The following is a 13,370-nucleotide window of genomic DNA, read 5'->3' on the forward strand; positions in this document are numbered from 1 at the left end:
GCTTTTTACATGGACCTACACCTATCACAAAAAGGGAGAGAGAGAGTTTGTGTGTGTGTTATATGAATGAAAACACTTGGTATCTAGATTTCAGAGCTGTTCTCAACATGAAACTTCATGCTTTTGAGGCTCCAATTGTTAACAAATCAGTTTTGTGGAATCCCCACAAAGGGATTCTTCTAGCTCTGACACTGATTCTTCTAACCATCATTCCTCTGTCTACAAACAAGAATTTGCCTTCATCAGTGCCAAATCTATGGAAAAACATCACCAGCTTGAAGACAGTGGAGTCAGAGAAGAAATGTGACGTGTTTACTGGCACTTGGGTATCGAAATCCGAGCCACCTTATTACACGAATGACACTTGTGACATGATGTTTGAGTATCAAAACTGCTTGAAGTATGGAAGACCAGACAGAGAATTCTTGAAGTGGAGATGGAAGCCAGATGAATGTGAGCTTCCTCTCTTTGATTCTGCTCAGTTCTTAGAAATTGTTAAAGGGAAGTCCCTTGCTTTTGTTGGAGACTCTGTAGCTAGAAATCATATGCAGTCATTGTTGTGTCTCCTCTCCAATGTAAGTTCATTCTCCAAACACATTTTTCAATCTCAAGAGTTAAAACTTTCCCTGTTTTTTCAATTGTCTTTTGCATATGTTGCAGGTATCTCATCCAGAAGATGTTTCTCTTAAATATAACCTAACCTACGATTTCAAAAGGTGGTTCTTTCCTGATTACAATTTCACGGTGGCTAGATTCTGGTCCCCATATTTGGTTAAAAACAGGGACGCAGACCAGAATGGTTTCTCCTCCAACAGCCTCATGAATCTATACTTGGATGAGGCAGACGAAACCTGGATTTCCGCCGTCGAATCTTTCGACTATGTCATCTTCTCAGCAGGACAGTGGTTCTTTCGCCCCCAAGTATACTACGAAAATGGTCAAATGATAGGATGTTTCAATTGCCAGCAAAGTAATGTTACACAGCTTTTGAACTTCTATGGCTATGGGAAAGTCTTTCAAACTGCCTTTAGGACGCTTATGGGCCTCAAAGGCTACAAAGGGGTGACATTTATGAGGACGTTTTCTCCATCTCACTTCGAGAATGGAGATTGGAACAAAGGAGGGAACTGTGCAAGGACAAGGCCATTTACAAAGGAAGAGATGAACTGGAAAAGTTTTATCTTCGAGTTGCATAAGGCTCAGGTGGAGGAATTCAGAGCAGCAGAGAAGGAGGGGTTGAGGAGAGGCCTGCAGTTCAGGCTGTTGGATACAACTGAGGCCATGCTAATGAGACCAGATGGGCATCCAAACCATTATTCTCCTCCTAGGAATGGGAATGTTGCTGACTGTGTGCACTGGTGTCTGCCAGGCCCCATTGACACATGGAATGAGTTTTTACTCTATATACTGAAGACAGGAAGGGAAGATACACATTGATAATGTATAGGGAAATGGGGTAGATGAGTTTTGTTAAAAGTTATACCTTTTTTTATATATATAATCTATACTGTAATATCAATGCATTAGTCTCTATGAATTACTTCAGATTCTTTACTGGGTGGCTATTAATTACTAGAAACCTGGAATAGTTTGTGGTATATTAGCTGATAAGTTTATAAAGAAAACCTGTAGTAAGCCATGTATGGTAACGATAAAATAAAAAAGGAGGCTTAGCAGCTTAATTTATAAGCATTAAAATGATAATTGTGTAACCATTCACAAACATTTAGTTTTCAAAACAGAACAAATTATTTTCATGCAAAAGAATAGCCGCTCATAAGAACAAATTAAGAAAAATAACGTTCAAACAACTAAACTAAACAAGTTTTCATTGAATTTTATTATAAAATTAAAAAAATAAATAAATAAAAGAATCTTCTGTGTAGGTTGTGTAACAAAAAATATTTTCATTTCGTTGCACACTCAACATGTTCATTCTCATACTAAACAGCTCTTTCAGATGCAAGAAACCATATATGATCTCTCTTGTAAGTAAAGCAATGGAGGATCCCATATATTATCCCTTCCTTTTCTTGACAAGAAGCACCTATTGGCTGTTCATAGCTTGCAACCCTCAAATTCTTTTGCACTTCAAATTACGAAAAATGAGGAATGTATATCCTGCAACTTCAATTCCATCTTCTCATTCATAATCACAATCATATTTTAATCAGCAAAAAGTTTCAATCTTTCTCCAGCTTTAATCGGTTTAGAGCTGTTTCTGTCTATTACTATCACCAAAAAGTTTGAATCTTGACTTGCTGAGTTTCCATGTTCAAGAAGATTGAAAGAGGACTCAGGTGGGTAATCAAAGGGAAACGTCGCTTCCCTCCACCGCATCTTCCACCACCTCCTCCTCTTCCTCCACCTCCGCCTCCACCACCTCCACCACAGCCCCCTGAGTCGCAGCCACCAGAACCTTCTCAAAAACCATCAGAGCCCACTCCGTTCCTATTTCCTTCAACTCAATCCACAGTTCTCCCGGATCCTTCGCTCTTCTTTTCCCCGGAACTCCTCTCAGCCCCTCTCCCTACAAACAGTTTCTTCCAGAACTTCACTCTCAATAATGGGGACCAACCTGAGTACATCCATCCCTATTTGATCAAATCCTCCCTTTCCTCCATCTCTGTTTCCTACCCATCAATCTCCTCCAACTCTGCTTCAGAATGCCAAATTTTCACCCCTGACCTCACCATCTCTCCCTCTGAAAAAATGAACCCACTTCCCCAGAAATCTCATGTCATCTCCTCATTCAATGATTTGAATGTCACTTTGGATATTCCTTCCTCCAACCTCCGTTTCTATCTCGTCAGGGGAAGCCCGTTTCTGACTTTTACAGTTTCCAAAGGCATTGCCTTTTCAATCTCCACCATTCACGAAGTTCTCTCCTTTTCCTTTAATAATGCACTCACCAAATACACAATAAAATTAAAAAACAATCAAACATGGCTTATTTACTCCTCATTTCCCATCAATTTGACACATAATCTTTCTATAATTACTTCTGGGGGATTTGCAGGAATCATTAGGATTGCAGCATTGTCGAATTCAGACCCAGAATGTGAACTGATACTTGACAGATTTAGTTCATGTTACCCAGTCTCAGGTGAGGCACAGTTTACAAAGCCATTTTGTTTGGAATACAAATGGGAGACAAAAGGGTGGGGGGATTTGCTCATGCTTGCACACCCTCTGCATCTTCGTCTCCTAGCAGGCAGTGATAATGATGTAGTTATTTTAGATAAGTTCAAGTATAAAAGTATAGATGGTGAGCTTGTGGGTGTGGTGGGAAGTTCATGGGCTTTGAAACCAGAATCTATTTCAGTAAGCTGGCATTCAATTAGGGGTGTAGAGGAAGAATCCTTTGCTGAAATCATTTCTGCACTTGGTAAAGATGTCGGGGCTCTAAATTCAACATCTAAGATATTGACAACAAAATCTCCTTATTCTTATGGAAAATTGATAGCAAGAGCAGCAAGGTTGGCAGTGATTGCTGAGGAAGTGAGATTTCTTGAAGTGGTTCCAGAAATAAGAAAGTTCCTAGTGGGCGCAATTGAGCCTTGGTTAAATGGGACATTTGAGGGGAATGGTTTTGTACATGATGAAAAGTGGGGTGGAATTGTCAGCAAAGAAGGGTCCTTTGATTCTGGTGCAGACTTTGGATTTGGAATGTATAATAATCACCATCATCATCTGGGCTACTTTCTTTATGCCATTGCTGTGCTTGTGAAAATTGACCCCGCTTGGGGGAGAAAGTACAGTCCTCAAGTTTATTCTCTTATGGCAGACATCATGAACTTGAGCAGGCAAGCCAATTCAAAGTTTCCAAAGTTGAGATGTTTTGATGCGTATAAATTGCATTCTTGGGGTACAGGATTGGCCGAATTCACTGATGGCCGGAGTCAAGAGAGCATCAGTGAAGCAGTAAATGCTTACTATTCTGCAGCTTTGGTGGGGTTAGCCTATGGAGATGCCCATCTTGTATCCATTGGCTCTATGCTAGCAGCATTGGAGATTAAAGCAGGTCAGATGTGGTGGCAAGTAAGAGAAGGAGAAACAACTTTGTACCATGAAGAATTTGTTAAGGAAAACAGGGTGGTGGGAGTACTGTGGTCTAACAAAAGGGATTGTGGATTATGGTTTGCTCCTAGTGAATGGAAAGAGTGTAGGCTTGGTATTCAGGTGTTACCCATATTGCCAATCACTGAGCTGTTGCTCTCAGATGCTGGGTTCGTAAGGGAGCTTGTGAACTGGGCATTACCTTCTCTGGGAAGAGAAGGTGTTGGGGAAGGATGGAAAGGTTTTGTTTATGCTCTGGAAAGCATTTATGACAAAGATGGTTCTTTGCAGAAGATTAGGAACTTGAAAGACTTTGATGATGGAAACTCACTTACCAATCTGTTATGGTGGGTTCACAGTAGAGGCAAAGAAGGAGAAAAAAATATCAGTAACAGCAAAGTACAACTAGTTTAGCACCAAATTTCTAATGTCAAGTTGTATAAAAAAAATCAAGCCACAAAATCACAAAGCAACACCATGCTGCTGGATGTCTCTGTTAAGAAATTTTTATTTGGATTATCTAAGATTCTAATGTACAAATTATATACTTGTTAAATCATCATAACATTACAGGGGCACACCTCCTGCTCTGATACTATGTTAAATCATTAATCAATTCAAAAGTTTAAACTAATTGATTAGGGTAAATTTAATCATATCAATACTTTGACACACGAGTTATAACCTATACAAACATAGCTCTTATTCCACTTTATTTGAAAACAACTTCTCATCACCCACTTTCTGCCCTCAATATTTGGCTAAAAACAGGGACTGGACCAAATTGGTTCCACATCTCCTACTGCCTTAGATTGAACTTGTTAGCGTGCAATTCAGCTCTCGGATGTACAATTGCTAGTGAAAAGCAAATCAGCAATCTCAGATCTTTGACAGTTTTCAGGACTTTAAAGATGGAGACTAGTGTTATTTTGAGGGACGATATTGTTCGTTTCAACGGTGCTTGAGTTTTTGTCTCCTCCATCGAAGACAGAAGGTAAGACAAATAAATATCGGGCTCGGGAAAGACAAATAAATATGTTGAAGATATATTATGCTTACATTTACAAATCAACACTATATTGAACTATACTTTTCCTAGTCATTGTTGTAAATTCTATATGACTAGAATATTTTACTTGATCTGTTTCATGTTGCCAACAATCAAATATTATATTAATGCATGATTAGTCGGGACTAAACAATATTTAATTGAACAATTGTATTTCGCCCAACCATTCATATAAACAAACAAACAAACAACATTAACATATGTGATTTTATACTCTAAGCAATTAACTATTATGAACTTACCTTCACCATTGCCGCGCACAATCTAAATCAAATCCTTCGGAAAACTCTTTCATGGTGCGGCAAGTTCGATGATCACGCTACATCACCACCACATTCAGATAGAATTCCACTCGAATCATACTCGATCGGACGTTGCAATGCCTCCTCAATTCGAAATGAAATATCTAATCTGTTCATTACTTTTCCTCGGTTGCATCGGAATTGATTGAAGGTATATGGCCGCCGATAGGTGATCGGAGGTGGTGGGAAATGCGGCGGATGAAATGGAGTGTTTAGGGTTTACATGCAGCAATTGAAGAAGAATGTTGATCGAAAAATGGCGGGTACTAAAATGGCTTGGTAGTTTTAGACTAGTCAATTTTAGATCGTTGAATGCAATTTCAATTTGATTAATTTTAAAAGCTTTTAAATTTTTATTTTGCATAGGAGGTAAATTTTCAGAAAAAATGTCAAATTATTTTTAAAAAATAGTAAAAAAAGAATGGATAAATACTGATAGACTTCTATTCACATCTATTGCATAGCATCAATTTCTATATTGATAGTATCCGCTTAGATTAAATTTTGATATTTTGTGTAAATAATTTCTCTTATTTTTCTATTTTTTTAAAATCGTCCAATAGATAATGTAAAAGAAATATTTTTAAAAAATAATAATAACATGTTTGAGTTGATTCAAGTTAACGTCAACCATTGTAGGTGAATTTATGAATCAATTTAATTAAGGGTGTGTTTAGGAGTGATGATTGAAATAGAAAAAGAAATTTAGGTATAATTTAATAATCATATTTAAGTTTGTTCTAAACTCTTCAAAGTGATTTTAATATATTTAGAAGTGGTTTTGAATTATTATGTTTAGTTCCAAAGGTAATTTTAGAGCTATTAAATTATTATAAAGGTTTTTTTTCTTAAATTTGAGAAATTATTTAAATAAATAATTATGATAAGTATCTATTTTCCTCAATCTATTTTTTATTTATTTTATTATTAAATTTTTATATGCATGATATGATTGATATGTTAAGTAAGAAAAATGTGTGTAATAAATATCAAAAGAAAGTTCAAAATATGTATATCATTCAATCTAATTGTTTATATCATCACATGTATCTTATTAAGAATTTAAGTGAATGTAATAACGGTCATCATTTAGTGAATGATTTAAAATAAAAATGAACCAAAACTAAATTGGGTAGTATTTTTTAGACAAATTTCAATGAATATTTTAACAAAAATCACCTAACAACTAATTCTTTCAAAATCAATTTGAAAATTATCTTAGATTTTATTAAAATCATTTTAGTCCATCCCAAAAAATTTTAAAAAATTACATATCTAAAATCAGCTCAATCAAACATAAGTCGGTCACCTCAAAACTTCCGTAAAAATCAAAACTATTTATCTTTGTAATTAGTGCATTATATTTAGATTGGTAAGAAGAAAAAATAATTAATAATTAATTGAATCCAATTTAATTAATAAATTCATTTAAATAATATTTAAATGAACATCTCTATATATAGTATTTAATTCGATTAATTTAATTTAATTAAGTAATTAATTACTAAATTAAATATCACATATTTAATTTAACCTACATTTGAACCGTATTCAATTGTATTTCTCTCATAACCTATAGTTTTAATGTACATATAATACGCATTAATTTTAAATTATAGTTTTAATATAAATCAAATTCATATTAAACTAATATTTGAATTCCTTCAAATATTTGGTTCTCTCATAAATTAAGTTTGTATCGTATCCAAAATCAAACTTATATCATAAAGTTTAATTGAAATATAGACTTTATATTATAATGTATTATTATACGTTATACTATTTACCTAAGTGAACAAACATTTCAAACTCTATTCAACACATAATTATCTCAATACCTTTATGAGCTAGGAAGAGGACCTAATGGACCTACAGATCAAAAGTTTCAATAATATGAGATTAATTGTCTAAACTCATAATTACGTTAATCAATATTCGATAACTGTGGGTACACTTCACTAAAGACCCACAGCTGCACTCTTCACACTACATATATATTTTTATGACCATGGATATAAACCAATAACAGCAAGTTAGTGCTTCACAGGTGTTCATAACATCAATTGGGTTAAAATTACCATTTTACCCCTGAATTACTTATATATCCTTAAGTACTAGTGCTCCTCCAATGAACAACTTATTTATGGTCCAACCATTAAACAGAAACCCCTCTCGGGCCAGTGAGAGAGTAGGACTCTTTGTTCAAGTCTCGAAGATACCACTTAAGGGAACACTCGTCTACTTACCCTATAGTTAGGAAGGAGTGAAATCCATATTGTATTATTATGTTTCCGGCTCCCCCTTGATCTTGCCCCAAAATGGTAAGCATGTTAAGTTGAAGAATTGGTCACTCTCACTTATACAAATCAAAGGACAATCCCTCGTGAACAGGAGTTCATAATACACTCTGATTAAGACTAAATTGCTTAGGTCATTCTATTGAAATAGAAACCTAACTAGTCAACGGAGTTACATCTAGTGGTTACTATTTCGTGGTTCGATCTGATGTAAACTTATTGCATAGGATACCCTCACTCACATGTCACCTTCACGAACGCGTTGGATCATTGCATTTGTATAAAATACAAAGTGGATATCCATAGTGTCACCAGGATAAGATACCTTGCCTTATCCCTATACTATAGACCCTTTAGGTTGTATCTTGAATTGGATGAATTGTGAAGTTCCATAGCAGAAGTGGTGATCGACCCAATTTTCAATTTTTCACAGAACAACGAAATTTACAGAACCAAAAGAAATTATGCATTAACAAAAAAAAAAAAAAAAAAAAAACTTACGACATGCATAAGAAGGATAAAAAGGGAAAAGAAATTCATACCCTTGATGAACCAAAATTCTTCACGAAATCCCCTTCTCCACGAATGATCACAAACTAGAAAACCTTGAACCAGTCACGAACAACTCATGAGGACATTACCATGAGAATTTCCTCTGTATTCTCTTTAGGGTATGAGAATAACAGGAAGTGTGGGCTCTGTATTTCTTTTTGGGAAGATGGAGTGTGATTTTGAGAGAAAAGGGTCTTCTATGAAAGTTAGAAAAATCTTAGAGAATCTTCACTGGGGGATTCTGTGAAGAAGATGATCATTTGAATAATCAAAATAACCACTTCTACATGTACTGCAATCAAAGAGAAAAGAGGTGGAGGGAGCCAGATTAATTTTTAAAAAAATAGTTTAATAAATAATAATTTATTTAATATATATATATATATATATATATATGATAACCACCTTATATATATTAAACTATATATTATATCAAATATATCACATAATCTATAGTTTATATTGTATCAAATATAATATAATCTGTTGTTTTATTTCTCTCGTACGTGTGTGGTATTTAATATAAATCACAATTGTGTTAAATTTAATTGTGTGAATCTCATTCATATAATTAATATTTGAGGCATATTCAAATATTTATTTTTTCTCAAATAAACTTTATATTATAATGTATCAAATACATTATATTAATTATATCACATATATAATTAATTTAATTATAACATATATAATTAATTCCTTAAATTAATTTGAACAATTCAAATTAATCCAAAAATAATTCTCAATAATCCCTGTTGAGCTACAAATGGGACCTTATGGACCTATGATTGAAGCTCTAATGATATTTAGATAATTAATTAAACTCTTAATTAAATTACTCAACATCCATTAACTGTCGGTCACTTCACTAAAGACCGACAGTTGAACACTTCGCACTACAGATATATTTATGTGTCCATTGAATATAACCAATCAACGGTGCGCTAACCCTTCACAAATTGCCCGTAAGTGTAGCTATGCCAGAATTACCATTTTGTCCCTATAATTACATCTAACTTCTTAAGTACCATTGATCCCTCTGATAAATAATAAGTCATATTCTAACTATGACCAAGCCCCTCTCGGGCAAGAGATGGTATGGCGCCACAGTGTTCAAGCCCCGGAATCAGCCCTTAAGGAAGCAATTTATCTACTTACCCAAACATTAGGGAAATAGTGAATTTCGTCTTGGTAACTGCGTTTCCAACTCCTTAATCAGATGAATCACCAAAATGGTAGGCTTATTGAGTCGACGATCTGGCCACTCATACACATATAAATCAAATGACCGCCTTCATAGGCAAGAATTCACAATTCACTCAGGATTCAGGTCATGTCACCCATGGTCATCCTAGTGAAATGTAAGTCTCTATTGTGAACGACGTTATATAATGAGACTAGTCATTTCGTGGTCCGATTTTATATAAACTCATTTGTATAGAATACTTTCACTCACATGTCTCTATATGAATGATCAGGATCAGATCATTTGTAGCACTTTGCAACAATTGTAACATTTACAAGGTGGGTCATATTCGTAGTGCCACCAAGATAAGGTACCCAACCTTATCCATCTACTACAGACCATTTGGGTTATTACTTAAACATGATCCACCTATATGTCTCTATATACATGTAAGTTACATATGATAATCTTGGATGTTAGTTTATTGGTTAATGCTACTAAATATTGAATAAAACATCTCATATTTTATTAAATAAATAAATTATTTGTATATTACAATTACAAACTATAAGACCCATGAGATTTAGGGGATCAACCCTAACATGAACATCGATCCCTGTATGTTTCCACATACAGTTCAAGATTCATAAGACAGCCTAGGATATTAGTTTATTGGATTTAGAGTTATTAAGAAAAAAAAACAAATACAATACAATCAATAACATCTATTGAAATAACATTGATGACAGTCAATTATTTACATTTTCTATCTACGAGTTTTATGGCATAAAACCTAACAAACTCCCACTTGAACTAAAACTCTAGTTAGTGGGATATACATAATATTAATAATCCAAAACAACGGGAATGGTAAATATATAAATACAATAAACTAGGGTAGTCATATACCCATTACACATCTCCCACTTGCCCTAGATTATACAATGTATATGTTTCATAGATCTAGACTCTCTAGACGACCCTCGAACACTTTAACCAACAGAGCCTTCATAAATGGATCAACGATGTTGTGCTTCGCAATGATCTTTGTGACGATCATATCTCCTCGTCCCGTATCATGTAATACTTCCTCTCAATATGTTTTCCTAGTTTATGGCTATGAAGCTCTTTAGAGTTGACTACTGCTCCACTATTGTCACAGTATAAGGTGATAGGAAAGTCCATGTTTAGAATGATTTCCAAATCACTTAGGAACTTCCTAAGCCAAACTGCTTCCTTTGCTACTTCACAAACAGCTACATACTCAGTCTCTATAGTGGAGTCTGCAATGCATCTTTACTTGATGCTATGTTATACTACAGCTCCCTCATTCAAGGTGAACACTGATCCTGACTTGAATTTCCTAGATTCTCTATTAGTTTAAAAATCAGAATCGATGTATCCTGTAAGGATCAAATCTTTAGCTCTTTACACCAGCATATAATCCCTTGTTCTTGTAAGATACTTGAGGATTTCTTAACCAAAGTCCAGTGGTCTAACCCTGGATTGGATTGGTACCTACTGACTATTCCCACTACATACACCAGCATTTAGTCTCTTGTTCTCCTAAGATACTTAAGGATGTTCTTAACCAAAGTCCAGTGGTCTAACCTTGGATTGGATTGGTACCTACTGACTATTCCCACTACATAACAAATGTCTGGCCTAGTGTAAAGCATGACATACATTAAGCTGCCCACAATTGAGACATAGGGAATACATCTGATATCTTCAACTTCTTGAGGTGTCTTAAGACACTGTTCCTTAAACAAGTGAACCTCGTATCTAAAGGTAATAAAACCTTCTTAAAGTTCTACATCGAATACTGGGTCAACATTTTATCGATATAAGTTGCTTAAGATAGACCCAACATTCTATTCTTATGATCCTTAATGATTTGGATTCCAATAACATACTGCGCTCTCCCAAATCCTTCATTTGGATTTAGGCTGCTAACCAATTTTAACATCAGTAAGGTACCCTACATCATTCTCATTTAGTAGGATATCATCCACATAAAGTACCAAGAAAGCTACTTTATCGTTGATGATTTTCTTGTAGACACAAAGTTCATCAACATTTTGGTCAAAACCAAAAGATTTGATCGTAGTATCAAATCTAATGTTCCAAGATTTGAATGTCTGTTTCAACTTCTAAATAGATTGATTCAGCTTGCAATATTTTGCTTCTGGCCTTGGGCTATGAACCCTACAGGCTGAGATATAAAGATGCTCTCTTTAAGATTGCTATTCAGAAAAGTAGTCTTAACATCCATTTGTCATATCTCACAGTTGTAATATGTTGCTATGGATAAGAGAATTCTTATACACTTAAGCATAGCAACAGAGGAAAAATTTTCCTCATAGTCAACTCCTTCCCTTTAGGTATAACTCTTTGTTATAATTCTAGCTTTGAAGGTTTATACCTTTCCAACGACATCTTTCTTTCTCTTATAGATACATTTACATCCTATGGGTTTAACCCCTTCAGGTAGATATACAAGTTACTAAATTGAAGTACACAGACCTCATTTCAAGGTTCATTGCTTTGACCATTTGATCTTTGTCTACGTTATTCATTGTCTGCTTATAGGACAATGGATCCTTAATGCCATCATCTGGTATGACGACCCGAGTTTCAATGATTAGGTTGTGATTTAACTTTTCCGCTGCGTTAAAGCACTCTCCACGATTGAGAAGGATGAACTAATCTTGTTGGAGTTAGCAAGCAATAAGCGGAAGCAAACAAAATCATTAAGCACTCTAATTCAACAATTTTAGCAAATTAAGAAAGCATGTTCATAAGAAAAATTAGGGTTTGAAGAATATACCTTTGCAGACCTTCTTTAATCTACAAATTCAACTTTAATCTTGACTCCAAAAGCTTGTAGACCACCACTTGATCTTCCTTACTATTCTCTTGGACCTTAAGTTGAATTGTGGAATTCAAAATGAGCTTAAATTTGAGGGGAAAAATAGATTTGGTATCGAGAAATGAAGAACACCTTCTTCAATTATTTTTTTTCAGGAAAAAATTTAGTTGCATGACATAATTCAGCTGAAAATGAATTTGATCTTTATCAAAATTATTTTGCCATTCATTTGTCTCACAATTTTGACACCAAAGCACAAAGATTTTGAGTGAAAATTGAGTGTCTCAAGTGGAATAAACCCACTAAGATGGAATTTTCCAACTTTTTTAATTTCTTTAACTTAAAATATTTTTAAAAACTTGAAATCTAATTTTCAATTTATTTGATTTTAAACTAAAAAAATTAATTTGAAATCAAATTTCAAAAATTGGAAAATTTGTAAAATTAATTTTAACCAAAATTTAATTCTAATCATTAATTTTTTATAACATTAATTTCAAATAATTAATTAAATAATTTAATACCAATATTAAATTAATTAAATAGTAATTCTATAACCATGAATCTCTATTCATGTAATTATTATTTAAATCAAATGAAGTATTATCCAATTCTCCAATTTCGCTTAATTCGTTAACTAAATGTGTAATTATATCGTATATAATTACTGATTCCTTTAATTTGAATTTGAACATTTCAAATTCTCTCATCATGCTATTCTAAGGTTCAATTCGTTTGTGAGCTAGTAGGGGAACCTAATGGACCTACAGATCATAGGCTCCAACGATCCGATATTAATTGGCTAAACTCTTTAAACCGAATTAATCAACATTCATTAACTACCGGGTCACTCCACTAAAGCCTAGTAATTGCACTCCCCTCACTGTAGATATATTACTCTCCACTTGATTTAACCGTAATCAGTAAGTTGACCCTTCACAGGTTATTCGTAATAAGGGCTAGGTCAAATGTTGTTTTACCTTTAAGATTACATCTTGCTTCTTAAGTTCTACTGATCCTCTAATGAACAATT

General features: G+C 34.1%; 1 protein-coding gene and 1 pseudogene across 2 annotated transcripts; both read left to right on the plus strand.

The window, feature by feature from the left end:
- LOC120079321 (protein trichome birefringence-like 19) lies at positions 1 to 1,554 on the plus strand (annotated as a pseudogene). Its single transcript, XR_016530094.1, has 2 exons — positions 1 to 575; positions 661 to 1,554. The product of XR_016530094.1 is annotated as a protein trichome birefringence-like 19 (transcript).
- A 254-nt stretch (positions 1,555 to 1,808) lies between these two features.
- LOC120079319 (glucan endo-1,3-beta-D-glucosidase-like) lies at positions 1,809 to 5,688 on the plus strand. Its single transcript, XM_039033471.2, has one exon. The coding sequence runs from the start codon at positions 2,272 to 2,274 to the stop codon at positions 4,471 to 4,473; it is 2,202 nt and encodes a 733-aa protein (XP_038889399.1). The 5' UTR covers positions 1,809 to 2,271; the 3' UTR covers positions 4,474 to 5,688.
- Positions 5,689 to 13,370: the final 7,682 nt, after the last annotated feature.

The sequence above is a fragment of the Benincasa hispida genome, chromosome 6 (genome assembly GCF_027475165.1).
Source record: "Benincasa hispida cultivar pf3 chromosome 6, pf3_genome.v1.1, whole genome shotgun sequence".
NCBI lineage: Eukaryota > Viridiplantae > Streptophyta > Magnoliopsida > Cucurbitales > Cucurbitaceae > Benincasa > Benincasa hispida.

Excerpts from the sequence above, each read along its gene's own strand:
- LOC120079319 (XM_039033471.2), top strand. The coding sequence starts at position 2,272 with ATGTTCAAGAAGATTGAAAGAGGACTCAGGTGGGTAATCAAAGGGAAA.